At 46.5% G+C, this 17,340-nt stretch overlaps 1 protein-coding gene across 1 annotated transcript in view; it reads left to right on the top strand.

Annotated features, from left to right (window-relative positions):
- Positions 1 to 16,175, top strand: part of LOC119969257 (cysteinyl leukotriene receptor 1-like) — a 31,813-nt gene extending 15,638 nt beyond the window's left edge. The window contains 3 exon segments of the mRNA XM_038802630.1: positions 4,925 to 5,091; positions 14,550 to 14,679; positions 14,682 to 16,175. Of these exon segments, the coding sequence (XP_038658558.1) occupies positions 14,586 to 14,679; positions 14,682 to 15,532 (945 nt within the window). The 5' untranslated portion in view covers positions 4,925 to 5,091; positions 14,550 to 14,585 and the 3' untranslated portion in view covers positions 15,533 to 16,175.
- Positions 16,176 to 17,340: the final 1,165 nt, after the last annotated feature.

Raw genomic sequence — 17,340 nt, 5'->3', positions numbered from 1 at the left:
AGAGTCCCTTCGGCCCTGGCTGGCGAGGCGCCAAAGGCCTTCCATGCCAGCCGGTGGGGCGCAAACCACTCCGGCGCCGGCCTATCCCATGAAGGAGCAGAGGATTCCGCACCTTTGGGGCGTGCTGACGCCGGAGTGGTTCACGCCACTCCGTCCTGCTGGGACCCTCCGTCCCGCCGGGTACGAGAGAGTCCCACCCCTGAAATCTTTGCTAACCCACGACCAAATTGTCTTTGGTGAAGTTGATGATAAGCTTTGGGAGGTATTCTTGCGGGAGGAAGATTTGGTGTTGGAAAAGGCGGTGAAGATTTGCCAGACGAGCAAGATCGCTGCACAGAGAATAGGCACACACTGCTCAAAATATTTTGGTGCCAATTTGGAAGAGGAAGCCAGCGCCATTAGTGCTGTGAGGCACGTCATGAAGAAACGTGGTCTCAGTGCGGGCGGCCATTTTCAGCAGCCGACAGGAGCCGCCGCTGCATTTTGTGCCAAAAATGTGGCACTCGACATGCCTCATGGCAATGTCCGGCATTTGGAAAAGTTTGTTCCAGGTGCAGCCATATTGGGCATTTTGCAAAACAATGTTTTGCGTGTTCTGCCATGGACCATGCACGAGCTGTGCATGCAGTTGATTAAATAAATACTGAAGAATAGTTTTTCATTGATCTCATTGTGGCGAGGAACCAGAATAGTCCGAACAACAAAGGTGAAAACAAAATCCTAAAGACTGAAGATAGTAAGAACTCTCCGCAAACCTTTATATCCACATTGAAATCGATGGTGATACTAAACAATTCTTTCATACGTGTGACTTTGACCCTAAAGCGATAGCCAACCTTGTGAGTCGATCTGCTTTGCAAAATCTGAACATGCAGTGGAACTTCGCTGATCGGCCAGAGCTGATGGTAGACTTCGGACTAGGATCTATGGAGACCTTTGATGTTTGCGAACTAGCGCTCTCCATGGTAAATATGAGGCACACAATACTCTTTCCCATTGTCGACATGGATGTTGACTCAGTACTTGGTATAAAATCATGTGAATCCCTGAATCTAGTGAGCGACTTTGCGTCCAAGAAGATGGCTGGTTTCCTGAGCACTGTGGATCCCTGCAAGACATTACAGTGTGCACAGTGTATGAGGAATCAGAAGAAACCCTAGTGAAGGACGGCAAATTAGACGAGGGGAAGGGACTGCCGGTGAGCATTCCACAATTCTGGTTAAGTCTTCAAGAACGTGTACAGGGTCAATGGCATGGTACGAGGACCCATATTACAGCATCTGCGATGTGAATGTTAAATGGACAGAGCATGGGAAGCTGTGGATCTTCACTCTGGAGTTTACATTCAAGCCTAATGAGTATTTCATGAATGAGGTGATCACAAAAGTGTATCAGTTGGACTCGCAGCTGATTAAATCATTCTATGCTGAACCACAAATCATCAGTTGCACAGGCTGTGTAATTGACTGGAGGGAGGGCAAAGATGTAACAATCAGAACCATCCGAATGAAACCAAAGTACAAAGTTTGGAACACTCCAAGAACAGCAATAAGAACTGTACCAAATGAATCGCTCTTCAATTTCTTCAGTCCCACTGAAGTTCCACAGCGTGGAAGCTTCAGCCAAGCCTCAGCGGCCAAACAAAAGGCTGATTTTGAACTTGGCACCTTATTTCGTGCACAACTAATTCCGTATGCGGTTATATTTTTCAGGTGAAATCACTGCAGACGATGCTGAATCCGATGACGATTACTATGAATATCTGCTCGAAGTTGTCGACGATGATGCAGAATGTGATGGCATGGAAGGTGAGACGGATGACGAATATTATGAGCTACTTGCACATCTCTTCTCCAGCAGCACAGATGAGGGTCCAGAGGCACGGCTCCGGTGGTCTGCAAGCAATGATGTGGTGGTCACGGGGTGGGGGGGGGGGGGGGGGGGGGGGGGCAGACGGCGCTGGACTACGTGGAGAGCGGGAGTTTGGAGATGGCGCATTTTGAAATTGAAGCTGCTGATACAACTGAAGAGCAGCCATTGACTGAGCCACGACAAAATAAATCTTCCCGATCTCGGAAAAACTGGTCTCGGAGGTATGTGGTGACCCGTTCCACGTCATTGAATCGGTTCCTGTACTTCACTCCCAAACCATTAGCGACACCGATGACGAATAGGAGGACATAGATGACGACTATGATAACAGTCACTTAGATGTTACAGTAGTAGGCAACTCTGAGACTGACCCTGAGGAAGAGCTGATGGCAATTTCACTTTGCAGCGCCACAGACCACTTGCACATTTGTGAGTTTGATCAAGGTGACCCAGTACCTAGATCAGCTCAACTGAGAGCATTGTCATCTTGAGTGACGAAGAGCAAGTGAGTGATGCTCCAGCAAGCCAAGAAGGGGTGAGAACTGTTCCTAGTTCCTTCACTCAGGCACCAGAAACCGAGGTATTCCAACATGCCGGTGAGCCCACAGAAGTGAGTGTGGTCATACCACTCAAAGGCGATGCGACGCCTGAAACTCTGCAGACCTCTCGGCACACACTACCAACCAGCACCACGCCAGAGGCTGCTACAGAAAAAAACAAAAGCAAGAGACTCACGAAAATCCATCAGCATGTTCAGCGGCACATAAACCAGTCTTTGAAGAGGCTGGCAACAGTTCAAAGGTAATCCCGTGAGGGAGGCACAACGATCTGTGCAAAAGAAACAGACACTTGTCAGGCACAGCATGTTTATGGACACCTTAGTAAAACTCAGTCACTTTGGTAGCCAAATATCATGTGTGTATAAAGTTTAACGATCAATGCTGCTTGTAAAATTATCTTAATGTTTTGTGAAGAAGGTGGATATGGTGATATGCCTCGGGGCTATATCATAGATGGATGGTGTGTGACCTCCAACTAGCAGGAGACAGTGCAGCCACACCATGCGGTTTCAAGACCAAGGTCATGACCAGTAACTCCTATATAAGGGGAGACACATCCGCCTATCTTGAGAAGAAGATTGAGAAGGTAATAAGACAGACAAGTGAATGGTCGGCGCTAGGCGCTAGGAGTAATAAGCAGATTCCATGATAACGTGCTCGGTAACAGATCGCTATCTTCCTACACGAGGCTCAATAAAGATTCTGGTTTGGACAGGTCGAGGTGTTTGGTGGATTCCATTGTACGATATAGAAGACCAACACAATAGTTCCCAGTTAAGCAATGTCACAATTAAAAATTTTCATCCTCATTTTCAAATCTCTCCATGGCCGTCTCTCCCTATCTCTGTAACCTCCTTCAACCATACAATCCTCCAAGATATGGGGGCAGCACGGTAGCATGGTGGTTAGCATAAATGCTTCACAGCTCCAGGGTCCCAGGTTCGATTCCCGGCTGGGTCACTGTCTGTGCGGAGTCTGCACGTCCTCTGTTCTGTGCTGTACTGTTCTATATTCTATAATATCTGCACTTTTCAATTTCTGGCCTCTTGCGCAAGCCTGATTACAATCTCGTCATCATTGGTGGCCGTACCTTCAGCTAACATGGCTCTTATATATGGAATTCCTTCCATAAATCTCATTTCCTTCATTTCCTTCCTTTAAGATGCTCCTTAAAACTAACCTCTTTGACCAAGCTTTTGATCATCTGCTTTAACACCTCTTCTGTGCTCGGTGTCATTTTTTTGGAAATAAAGTCCATGTGAAATACTTTAGGATGTTTCATTGCATTTATTACAATAAAGATACTTTATGAATACAATATCTTACTGTATCACTGATCTCTGTCTGTACCTATAACCTGGTGCTTCCACTGTTTACCATGTATGTAGTCTAGCGTTGTAGCTTCATCCAGAATGGCACCTCATTTTTAGGTACACATAGTACGACTCCTGGCATACACTCCTGTATTCCTCATTGAACCACGGTTGCCACCTCTGCCTTTATGCTAATAGTGATATGCCAGACCATGAGATTAACCTTTCTTCACCCCAAACCTTGTTCAATTTTCACTCATGTCTTCTAGCACCTCTTACCCTAACCTCAACTGGAAAAAAAAACCCATAGGTTCCTGTGAAATAAACTTAAGATATGGTAGATCACAGCATATCAATCAACCTGACGTATATGACTACCCCCATTTTCTCGGTGCCAAATTGTATTTGCGTGTCCCCCAACCTCCTCTTCTGTTACTGAAGCTCCTCAGTCTGCCTGAATTAAACCTGTTTCAAAAACATGCATTTTGGAAGTAGATGTTGGAATACTGTACAAATCATACCTGGGATAAACTGTACGAATCATACCTTGGATAAACATTACTAAACTTTATAGTTACACGAATAAAAGGTGATTTACAACTTTAAAAGATATATGGAGACCATGTTGAGAATTTAATATGTTTGATACATCTCTCATTTCATTTACTGGATTAAGTTAGATGGGTGGAAAGTGATTTATTTTCCTTTCTTTTAGCACATATATGTATTACGAGATATCGAAAAAAGGGATTTATCAAATAAAATATTCCTCCTCCCAAAAAGGAGTAGATTGTGGTGTTGCCATATTTTCATGTATGTGCTGCACAGATTTTCAGTGCCTTGCAATGGAGACCAAGTCCAATTGTTTACATTCCTTTTTGCCACTTGACTTGACACATTTTATACTCTGCATATAAGTTGAACCTATTTGGAAAGATGTTTTGAAATTTCAGTGGTTCACTGCGACCTAAGGTAATTTGAAAAACAGGAATATTAATGAGGATATACAAAATACGCAGGAACATGTAATTAAATTAATAAACTATGGGGACAAAAGATCTTTGATGGACCAAATGACCCCTTCCTCTGCTATGGCATCCTAAAAGAAAACACAGGGATCAAAATGATTGTCAATGAGGGTAATTGTTAATCTCAGTCATGCAACTCTACCATTTGCAGATCCACAATGAAAATGCCATTTGGAAGTGGTAGCTGACAAGGCCTCCTCACAATAACTGTAGGGAAGTCGTTGAGAGAGAAAATCTCACTTTGAAACACGGACACACAACCCATTTATTCGACTCTATTTCACACAAGCGAAGGAGACTTCCTCTCTAACCCCTGCAGTAAGTATCTAGCTTTAGGAGCTTCGGTTCAGTCATTGAGCTGGAGGCTGATCTGCAGAAACTGTTAACACATTAGGGAGGGGGCAATGTTACCTAGATGATTTGTACCAGGGGGCAGTCATACCTACTAGGCTCTGGACTTCTGATTTAGTTGGTGGCCATGTACAGAAGGGTGTGACTGCAGCTGAGATGGGCATGGGGACCCAAAGGACAGGCGTTTTAGCCACTGCAATTATCCAACTTGTTTGAGGTTCTCTCAGCTTGTTTGGATGAGAGTGGGGGCTGCAGGGTGGATGTGATGCCTGACCATGGCACTGCAGTATAGGAAGCCATTCAAGTGGGGCGAACAAAAAGGAATGTCGGGGCAGTATAATGAGGAGGGGGGTAAGATCCACACTGTTCTCTGCAGCAAACAGTGAGAATCCAGAAGGCTGTGTTGCCTGCCTGGTACTGGGGATTTACTTAGGGATGGATAGGATCTTAGAGTAGGAAGCGACGGATCCAATTGCTGCAGTCTAGGTAGGTACCAAGGGGATAGGCTGGACAAGGATTGAGGTTCTGCATAGTCAGTATGAGGAGCAAGGCACCAAATTAAGCAGAACCTTAGAGTTACCTGAGCCTCATGCTAATTGACACAGGGCAAATAAAATGAGAGAAATGACTGTCTGGTTGAAAGATGGGTGTGGGAGAAGTGGGTTTTGATTTGTGAGGGACTGGCACCAACCAGTTTGGGGAAGTGTGGGCTGTATCCTTGGGACAGCTGAACCCTGCTAGGGCTGGTGTTCTAGCAAATTGCATAACTAGGGAAGTAAAGAGGGTTTTAATCTAATTAGTAGGGGCAAGGGATAAAATGTGGGAAGATGTGGTAAACCAAAGAATAGAGACAAGGCACGAGAGAAAGGTACTAATATGGAAATTTGTAAAATTAATTTAATAATAATCTCTGTTGTCACAAGTATGCTGACATTAACACTGCAATGGAGTTACTGTGAAACGCGCCTAGTCGCCACATTCCGGGGCATCACTGGCTTGGCCAGCATTTATTGTTCATCCCTAGTTGCCCTTCAGAAGGTGGTGGTGAGCGGCCTTCTTGAACAGCTGTAGTCCCTGTGGTGTAGATACACCCACAGTGCTGTTAGGGATGGAGTTCCTAACCCAGCCACAGTTAAGTAATCGGGAGTATTTCCAAGTCAAGATGGTGAGTGACTTGGAGGGAAACCTCCAGTTGGTGGTGTTTTCAGATATCTGCTGCCCTTATACTTCTAGATGGTAGTGGTCGTGGTTTGGAAGGTGCTGTTTAAGACGCCTTGGTGAGTTCCTGCACTCTTTAAAGCTAAAGACAGTATCAAACTTAAAGAGAAACCATAATTGCACAAAGATGGGTAACAGGTCAGCAGATTGGACAAAATAGAAAATATATCAAAGAATTGCAAAAAGATTAAGAAGGAGGGAAAAATTAAAATATGACAGAAAGTTGGCTAGAAATGTAAAACCGATAGGATTAGGCTATTGAGTTGGATGATCAGTCATGATCGGGATGAATGGCGGAGCAGGCTCGAAGGGCCAAAAGGCCTCCTCCTGCTCCTATCTTGTTTAGCTCACTTGGCTAAATCGCTGGCTTTTAAAGCAGACCAAGCAGGCCAGCAGCACGGTTCGATTCCCGTACCAGCCTCCCCAGACAGGCGCCGGAATGTGGCGACTAGGGGCTTTTCACAGTAACTTCATTGAAGCCTACTCGTGACAATAAACAATTTTCATTTCATCTTCGATATATCTACGTATCTATAATAGTAAGAGTTTCAATAGATGTTTAAATAAGAAAAGCTTTCACAAAATGAGCATTGATCCTGTGGAAAATTAATCTGGGGAATTAATGGAGAATGAGGTGATGGCAGATGAAATCTGATTCAGTCTTTGTGATAGAACAGAGGGCGGTAGTGAGAAGTGACTGAGGAGGATGCTGGGAGAAGTCAGCACGCTCATCACAACTAAGAAGTGGAAGAGAGAGAGAGGCTGGTTGGTAATTGTTTATGGCTTAGAAAAAGCAGAGCTTCAGCAGTGTGCACCTTCTTGATCAGTAATGATGGCAAGGTCTCCTTGGGAGCTTGTGATGTGTGTGGCATGCAAGATGTGGGAGATTTTGGATCCTCAAGACATCTGCAAGAAGTGTCAGAGGATAGCAGCCCTTGAACAACATGTGGCTGATTTTGGTTAGTGATTCTCTTCACTGCGTGCCATAGAAGAGGGAGAGAGGCTTCTGGAACAGGTCTACTAGAGGCTGGTCACTCCACATCGTGATAGGCAGACAAGGAGGTGTGTAGGGATGGTAGGATAGTGGGTGACCATTCGTTGAAAGGAAAAGAGACAGCAGGGTCAGGAAAGCCAGGACTCCTTGGAGCTGAATAACAAATATGAAATTTTAAATGCCTATAAAGTTAGCAACGCGACTGAATCAGGCGTAGATGACAGGAGGGAAACGCAGAGTACCATCATGCCTGAGGCTACTTTGAGAAAAGAGAGGGAGGCTGGTAGGCAGATTAGAAAAGTTGTAGTAGTGGGTGACTCAGTAGTTCGAGGGATAGACATGGTCTAGTTTGTAGCCGAGATCGTGTGTCCTGTAAGGTCTGTTGTCACCCGGGTGCAAGGGTACGGGCCATAACGAATCGGCTGGACAAACGTCTGGAAAGAGAGGGTGAACATGTCGTTCATGTGAAAACCAACAACATAGGGAGAGACAGTTTTGAGGTCTTGCAGGACCAGTTTCAGGAGTTAGAGAGTAAGTTGAAACGTGGGACCTCCAGTGTAGTAATCTCAGAAATAACTAGCTGTGCCACAAGCTTCCATTTAGGCAAAGGAATATCAGGGAGGTAAATGCGAGGCTTGAGGGATGGTGTCAAAGGGAGGGGTTTAGATTTTTGGGTCATTGGGATCAGATTTGGGAAAAGAGAAAGCTATTTAGAGAGATGGGCTTCATCTAAGCCGAAATGGAACCAATCTCCCAGCAGAGAGGGTAAATAGTTTTGTGGGGCTAGATTTGAACTTGTAAGGCGGGGGGCGGGGGGCGGGGGGGCCTAGTTTTAGAAATACCAGTGAGGGAAAAAGAGAGAAGATGGGGAGTAAGGAAAAGGAAGTGAGAGAAGGCTGTGTTGACAGTGAACAAAGGAATGATTGCCTCCCAAAGGGCAAGAAAGAGATAAGGACAGGGTTAAATTGTATGTATGTAAATGCACGAGTATAGTGCACAAAATTGGGGAAGTAGAAGCAGAAATTGGTTGAGCGGCCTATGACATAGTAGCATTGAGAGACTACTATTGAGAGACACATGGCTCAAGCCAGACCAGGACTGGATACTTAACATCCAGAATTATAAGGTTTTTAGTAGGAACAGAGTGGATAAAAAGGGAGGAAATGTAGCAGTCTTGGTCAAAGATACTATCATAGCTCTTGAACAAAATGCAGTTCCCGAATTAGAATTTAGATGGTTGGAGGTGAGAAACACAAAGGGAGCAGTGACCTTGTTTGGTATTTACTATAGACTTCCAAATAGTTGGGAGGAAGTAGAAGAGAGCATTTGAAGGCAGATTATGGAAACCTGCATGGCAAGTAGGGTTGGGATAGTTGGGGATTTCAATTACCCTCAGGTAGGCTGGGAAATAGATAGAGTGTGGGGCACGGAAGGGGAGAAATTTCTGCAGTATCTGCAGGAGAACCTTCTGGAACAGTACATTTCCAGTTTTACCCGGGAGCAAGCTGTGCTGGATCTGCTCCGAGGAAATGTTGCAGGGCAGTTGGAGAACATCAGAGTGGGGGAGCTGTCGGGAAGTAGCGATCATACTATAATATGATTCAATATTAAGTTGGAAAAGGATAAAAATCAGTCATGGATTAAGATCCCAGACTGGAAAAGGGAAAATTCTAGAGGTCTAAAATTTGAACTGGAGTAGGTTGATTGAAAAAACATTTTGGTGGATAAAACAGTGGATGAAAAATGGGAGACTTTCAAAGGAGAGATGAATGAAGTGCAAGCTAGGTACGTACCCATGAAAAATAAATGCGGGGTATCCAAAGCTAGAGGACCCCCATAACAAAGGATATTTATGATAAAATAAAGTAGAAAAAAGAGGCATATGATGCATGCCGGAATAATAATAGCAATAGAAGTCAGGAAGAGTATCTCAAATACAGGAGAGAAGCTAAGGCTGGAATAAGGAAGGCTAAGATGAAGCATGAGGAAAGGATTGCAGGCTGTGCTAAAACAAAGCAAAATGTTCTTCAAGCATCATGTAGGGGAACAAGCTTGAGGGCTTTATTGTTGGAACCACTGCCGTTCTCGCTGGCCAGGAGTCCATTAGTCCAGTGGTGGCTTTGAGGGTGTGGGGGCAGTGTAGGCAGCACTTGGTGTTGGAGGGAATATCATTATGGGCGCCTAGTTGTGATAACCATAGGTTAATGGGTTGATATTTTGCATATTTATATTTTGTTGAAAAGCTTTAAATAAAAAATAAAAAAGAGAAAGGTTTTCCCGAACTTTCTAGCTGCACATCCTTCTCGTTCCTGGAGGAGGTGCAATCGGTGGGGGTCGTTTCAGCAATTTAAGGCAGGATCATGGAGGAGGTTGACGTGTCCATGGAAGGGATAAAGGTCAAGTGGGAAAAAGAGTTGGGGATGGTGTTGGAGGAGGGATTATGGGGCGAATTGCTGTGAAGGGTCAATGTTTCAACCTCGTGCGCGAGGCTGGGATTGATTCAATTAAATCCCTATAGTGTATAGCGCACATAACGAAGGCGAGATTACCTGGCTGTTTGAGGGGATGGAGGACAGCTGTGAGTGGTGTGGGAGGGGCCCAACCAATCTTGTCCAAATGTACTGCTCCTGCCCGAAGTTGGTGAGATTTTGGGGGTAATTTTTCAGCACCATGGGCGAAATTGTCCGACAATTCTCTGCCACCCGGGAATTGGCGGGGGCGGGAAACACCACCCGCTGATCGGCGAGCCCCCTGGGCCGAGTCCCGCAGCTGGGAGGCCTCTCCCGCCGCCGTGGTTTAAACCACCTCTGGTGGCGGCGGGATCGATGGTGCGAGTGGGCCTCCGGGGTCCTGAGGGGGTGCGGGGCGATCGGACCCCGGGGGGTGCCCGAACGGTGGCCAGGCCCGCGATCGGGGCCCACCGATCGGCGGGCGAGCCAGTGCTGTGAGGGCACTCTTTTTCTTCCGCCGCCGCCACGGCCTCCACCATGGCGGAGGCGGAAGAGAATCCCCCAGCGCGCATGCGCCGGTGGTGACGTCAGCGGCAGCTGACGCACCGGCGCATGCGCGAACCGGCGAAGGCCTTTCGGCCAGCCCAGGCGGCGGGCGTCAAAGGCCGCTGGAGCTGGTTTGGGCGCCAGTCAGTGTGGTGCCAACTGCTCCAGCACGGGCCTAGCCCCTCAATGTGAGGACTTGGCCCCTAAAGGTGCGGAGAATTCCGCACCTTTGGGGAGGCCCGACGCTGGAGTGGTTGGCGCCACTCCGCTATGCCTGGACCCCCCGCCCCGCCGAGTAGGGGACAATCCCACCCCATGTCTGAGGTTCTACACGTGGATTTGGAGCCGGGCCCCCTGGAGGCCATTTTCGGGGTGTCAAAACTCCCGGAGTTACAGGTGGGTGCAAGGGCAGATGTCTTAGCCTTCGCCTCATTGATTGATCACAGGCAGATCCTGGGTGGAGGTCAGCTTCTCCCCCTTGTGCCTCAGTGTGGCTGTGGGATCTAATGGAGTTCTTGGCCGGGGTTCTCCAAAATCCCGGCCAAGTGTTGACGCTGGCGTAAACACCAGAGTGTTTCATGACGGCGTCAACGGGCCTCTTGGCCCAGCGATTCAGTGAGCCACAGGGGGCCAGCACGGCGCCGATACGCAGCCCTGCACTGCTGGCACGGGTCCGCGCCGGCGCCGTACAACATGGCATAGCGACACAGCGGGCCCGCATGGAAGGAGATAGGCCCCCTCGAGATCACATGCGCCCTCCAATCGGTAGCTCCCGAGCGTGGACCTGGACATCGTGCAGGCCACCTCCGTAGTCTGATCCCCCCCACCCCACCAGGACCGTCAGCGAGGACGGGGATCCAAGCTCCCGCCGGGTGGTACCAGGTTGGAATCACGCTGGCAGAACTCGCCAGGAACGCAGCAGGTCGACCGTGGAGAATCGCCGCTGGGCCGTTTTCAACAGCGCGCACGACTGTGAGAATGATCTGATGTTGCACGGATCCTGATGACATCAGTCATTTGTGATTGATGTGGTTCCTCTTTGATTCCTTGGTGCTCCTCTTCTGGAGTCATTTCTGCTTGATTTGCTTCATCGTTGATATCTTGGTGCTCCTTTTCTAGGGCGCGATTCTCCCGAGTTACGAAAAATCGGGAAGCTGGCGTCAAAAACGGGCGCGTTTGACGCCAGCCTCCGCCCCCCCGACTGGGAACCGATTCTGCTCCCCGGTCGGGGCTAGCATCGCGCGGCCGTGAACTCCGGCATCGCGGGCTTAACGAATTTCATTAAGCCCGCTAGCCAAAGTTAGCGACGGCTGACGCATCAGCTGACGTCAGCCGTGCATGCGCGGATTGGACGACTCCAACCCGCGTATGCGCGGATGACGTCATCACGCATTTGCGTGAAACCCGCGCATGCGCGGGCCGGTTTGCCCCTCAGCCGCCCCGCGAATGGATCCAGCGGGGCAGCGGAGGGAGAAAGAGTGCGCGGGGTAAGTACCCGCTGCCCGCGATCGGTGCCCACCGATCGCGGGCCCATGGCACCCTTGGCACAGCCGTGGTACTGCCGTGCCAATCGGTGCCATGGTTCCCCAGATCGGGACTTTACGGCCATTTTTACGAACGGTCAGACCAGGTGTGTTTTACGTTCATGAAAACGGCCGTAAAGGCCTTGGAAATCGGCCCATCGGCCAGGGGAGAATCGCTGCTCGCCATAAAAAAACGGCGAGCAGCGATTCGTGTCGGGGGGCGGCCGTGGGGGGGGGGGGGGGGAGAATAGCAGGAGGGCGTCGGACCAGCGTGTCCGTAAAAATTTACGCCGCCCGCTATTCTCCGATTTTTCGTAAGTCCGGAGAATTGCGCCCCTGGAGTTAGCGTCATCAAGATTTCAGTTTCTTGTCGATTGTCAAGAGTGGATGAGGTTTTAATTGATGGGGTCTCATTGGACTCAAAAGTAGTTTTACTTTGATTGTTAAGTGCTTCTGTACAGACGAGATGAGATTTGCCAGTCTTGCTGTGATCCTGCACATCGTGTATGCTGATTGTGATCACTGTGTCACTATTCGTACATAGAGTGATTGGAACTTCATCGTCTTCCTGTTATTCAAATTAGCTGGGTAGACTTTCAGTCTTTTTGTTGTTCAAATGAGCTGGGTGGACTTCTCGTTGCTCAAATAAGGTGGATAGACCTTCATAGTCTTCTTCATGCATGGATGTCGCTCTGGAGTCTTTGATTGCTTCCATTCTGGAGTCTGTCAACGAGCTGTCTGTGGAGGTTTGCATCACGCTCTCTGTGGAGTCTTTCATTGCTTTCTGCGTGGAGTTGTGCAGTGTTCTCTCTGTGGAGTTGATCTGTGCTCTCTCAACAGAGCCGGCCAGTACTCTCTGTGTGGCATTGGTTTCTTTTTGGCTTTTTGACAGGTTGCTGTCACCCAATGCATCATGGTATTGGATTAATCTATCATGAGTAGAATTGTGTTGAGCTTTTCAACCATGTTGCTGATGCTATTATGATCATATCCGAACAACTCAGCCATGTCTGAGTTGTATTCTTTGATAAACAAATGATCTTCTGTGGTTTTGGGTTTGTTTTTGTGCGCTTCCCTTTTAATTAACAAATCTTCTTCGTTGGCTTCGGATTTGTTATTGAGCTCTTCACTTTTAATTAACAAATCATCTTCATCAGTTTTGGATTTGTTATTGAGCTCGTCACTTTTTATGCTGCAAATTGCTAGTTCCGTGGTGCTGCGAAAATAATTTTCAACTTTTTGTTGAAGTTCAGGCAATGTTATGCCGTTTGAGGTTAAAGTTTGGGGTTTTGTACCTTCAAGAGGCTTAATTGTGATTTGCGGGCATTTCCTCTTTAAGTGGGTGTGGTTGGAGTCTTCTGATGTCATGTGTACTAATCAATTGCACACACGCAAATCGATCATCGGGCATTGTGCGATTTTTCTTCAACTGCGCATGCGTGGCTTGAAGATCCGTATTCGAACGATGTGTGATCTTTTCCCAACTGCGCATGCACGGCTTGCACATGCGCAGAACAATCTTCGCCCAATGCGTCTTTTCTCAACTATGCATGCACGGCTTCAGTTTCCTTTGCATGCGCAGAACGGATTACTTAGTTGGAGTGTATTTACATTAACCCCTTGTATACATGCAGATGTGCAGATCACTACAACTGACAAGTCAAAGGTTGAGTAGTATATATTTTAAAAACTTATTTTTGAAACTCAATTCTCTTTTCTAACCTATGCGAATGTATATGCATGTGCTTTATCTTTTTCCTCGCATTTAGTAGCTAATAAACTCACTCTTTCTTGAACTCAAGAAAGCCTGGTTAAATTGTCTCCTTTTAAAACAAAGATATTGGTCTGGGAAGGGAAGGGATCCTTATTAAATTAATCTTGTTGCATCCAAGTGAGGGGGTTGAAATAAGAAAGGTAGTCAGTTCATCCATCCTCAGCAAGAATTTGAGGAACATTGCGTGGGGACCGGTCGTAACAGTTAACAAGTTAACAATATTCTAGACAGAGAACTGAGGTAGGATTCTCCATCCTACTGCACCCGTTTTCTGGTGCTGCGTGCCTACGACGGCAGTGGGATCCTCCATCGCACCAGCAGCCAATGGGGTTTGCCTTTGTGCACACCCCTACGCTATCGGGAAATCCATGGGTGTGTGCGCACTGCCGGCACAATGGAAAATCTCGCCAGCGGAGAATCCCATCCATGGAGACTGGTGACTCACAGAGCATGCCATAATTGCATATTTATCCACTTATTCGTGTCCATTAATGGAAATCCAATTATTCTTTGTCTATTCATGGAAAATGGCAGAATTTACAAAACCTAATAGAATTGGATAATATTGAACATTAGTGGGGAGGGGGGCAGGAAGGGGTGATTCCTGATTCCATTTTGTTATTTGTTTATGTTAACATGCAGGCAGTTGTTTGGGGGTTGGTGGGAGGATGGGATTGTTGTTGTTGATATGGGGATTGACATTATATTTGTTACAGCTTATTGTTTATTTTTGGTGGGTGCAAATTTGGGCGAAAATGTGAAAAAGGAGGAGAATAAAAATATTTTTTTAAAAACGGCGCTCAAGTGACTGAATGTAATCAAAGCATGTTACATTCACAGCATTTAATCAAGAAAATGTGTAATTATTTTAAACTTCTCATCCATTCACCGTCAGTAAAATTAGTGGTTTGCTTTTACAGAAACAGCTGATCGTGCAGATTTTCTTAAAGCAGAGAATGAATTCCACAAGCAACCCAGGGAATGGCTCATGTGAGAACATTGACAACTTCAAAACTGACATTTTTGTACCAACATACATCATTGTATTTATTTTGGGTTTATTGAAAATGTCTTCTGTATATATGTGTTCCTGAACTTATACAAGAAGAAGACTGAAATCAGCATTGTCATGGTGAACTTGGCAATAGCGGATCTGCTCTTTGTGTGCACTTTGCCTTTGCGCGTACATTATTATTGGGAAGACAGCATTTGGACACTTCCAAATTACTTGTGTGCATTCATGTCTTATGCCCTGTACCTCAATATGTACTGCAGCATCTACTTTATGACTCTGATGAGCATATTGCGCTACTTCGCTATAGTGCATCCAATTAAAGGTCTGAAGTATAGGAGAATCAAATATGTGCAAATCACATGCTTTGCAATATGGATGTTTGTTGGAGTAGCGGCCAGTCCTTTTCTAAAAGGTCAAAATAATCAAACAAAATGCTTTGATCTCAAAGATATGAGCAGAAAAATATATTCCATGAATTTAATTTCTCTGGTCATAGGTTGCATTATTCCTTTCTTTATTATCACGTTCTGTTACACAGTCATTGTTAAGACCTTGTTAATCTCAAAGGCAAAACATCACAAGAGAAGGAGCTCCCTCAGAAAAGCGATTGCCATGGTTATTGTTGTAATGGTTATATTTCTTACCAGTTTTCTGCCCTATCACATTCTAAGAACTGTCTACCTTATCATAACAACTGACACCAGAAATATATCCCAAGCCAGCTGTTTTGTTCAGAAAGCTGTGGTGGTTACCCTATGTGGTGCAGCAATCAATTCCTGTTTGGACCCCCTTTTGTATTACTTTGCAGCCGAGAATTTCAGGGACAAGCTAAGAAACATTGTCCAGATCACATTTGGAGGCTGTCCTACCCTGATGAATCAAACCTGAGACCATATTACAATTAATTTACAGATCTAATTATTAGTTAGGACTGATGGGAGTTCAGGATTTCTCCTCTTGTTCAGAATACAAAAGGTCACGATTAAGCGAAACATTGTAGTTATTTTCCAACATTAAAGAGTTTGACATTCAGACTTGGCAGCTTTCACCTCAAAGAAAGTAGTAACTTCTCGGACAACCTTTTTCTAATAAATTTCACTCCAAACTGAAGGATTTATTAAATAATTTTTGTAGTGATCTATATATCTGATAGTATGCAAATAGTTAACAACAGTATCATAGTGTTAGACAACCACCAGATGGCAGCACTAGATCCATGTATATAAACTGAACTCAGAGGATCTTTCCACCTCTTTGTACCAGGAGTGACTAGATAGCAGAGTGTTAGAGAGAGATAGCTTAGTTGGCACGTATAGTTAAACATAGTTAAATATAGTAATTACTTCTTCTGATTTACTTTATCATTAGTTATACTTGTGAAAGAGTGAACAGACTCATTAGTATTTATATTCGTTGTTCATTAAAAGTTATTTGTTGAGGGACCTGTTTGTGGATGGGAGGTTTGCGAGCCTGGGTGAGTTATAGGGGAAGTTTGGGCTCCCCCCGGGGAACATGTTTAGGTGCATGCAGGTTAGGGTGTTTGCCAGGTGGCAGGTGGAGGGGTTCCCTCTGCTGCCCCCACGTGGGGTACGGGACAGGGTTCTCTCGGGGGTGTGGGTTGGAGGGGGAAGGATTTCGGACGTGTACCATGTCATGCAGGAGGTGGATGAGGCCTTGGTGGAGGAGCTGAAGGGTAAATGGGAAGAGGAGCTGGGTGAGGAGATTGAGGAAGGGACGTGGGCAGATGCCCTGGAAAGAGTGAATTCCTCCTCTTCCTGTGCGAGGCTTAGCCTCATACAGTTCAAGGTGCTGCATAGGGCCTACATGACCGGGACGAGGATGAGTAGGTTTTTTGGGGGCGAAGACAGGTGTGCTAGGTGCTCGGGGAGCCCAGCGAACCACGCCCATATGTTCAGGGCATGCCCAGCGCTGGGGGAGTTTTGGAAGGGGATAGCAAGGACGGTGTCGAGGGTGGTTGGATCCAGGGTCAAGCCAGGCTGGGGACTCACAATTTTTTGGGGTTGCAGTGGAGCCGGGAGTGCAGGAGGTGAAAGAGGCCGGTGTTCTGGCCTTTGCGTCCCTAGTAGCCCGGCGGAGGATCTTGCTTCAATGGAAGGATGCGAGGCCCCCAAGCGTGGAGGCCTGGATCAGTGACATGGCGGGGTTCATTAAATTGGAGAAGGTGAAATTTGCCCTGAGGGGATCAGTACAGGGGTTCTTTAGGCGGTGGCAGCCTTTCCTGGACTTCCTGGCAGAACGGTAGGAAAATAGGCCGGCAGCAGCAGCAACCCGGGTTGGGGGGGGGGGGGGGGGGGGGGGGGGGGGGGGGGGGGGGGGGGGGGGGGAGGGGGGGTTTGTTTCGGGGGAAGGGAGAAATGTGTATATGTGTTTATTGAATATGCCGTGTGTTTATCTATTACTGGGGGGTTGGTTTTGGGGGTTAGTGTGTTTTTCTTTTGGTTGTTGTTAATACTGGTTTTTTGTTGTTATTTTCTGTTTTTGATATGTTTTGGAAAATCTCAATAAAAATTATTTTAAAAGAAAAGTTATTTGCTTTAAACTGAAGACTAATAGTTTCATTGAACTGCAACCATCAGACCATTCTGGAAGTAAGCAAAGAATAACGACGTATTACAATCACGTAATATAACATGATACCAGGTTTTGGCTTCGGAAAAACTAGCTGGAAAGATTAA

This window comes from Scyliorhinus canicula, chromosome 7 (genome assembly GCF_902713615.1).
Source record: "Scyliorhinus canicula chromosome 7, sScyCan1.1, whole genome shotgun sequence".
NCBI lineage: Eukaryota > Metazoa > Chordata > Chondrichthyes > Carcharhiniformes > Scyliorhinidae > Scyliorhinus > Scyliorhinus canicula.
The sequence above is the reverse complement of the archived record's forward strand: the minus strand, read 5'-3'. Positions and strand labels throughout refer to the sequence as shown.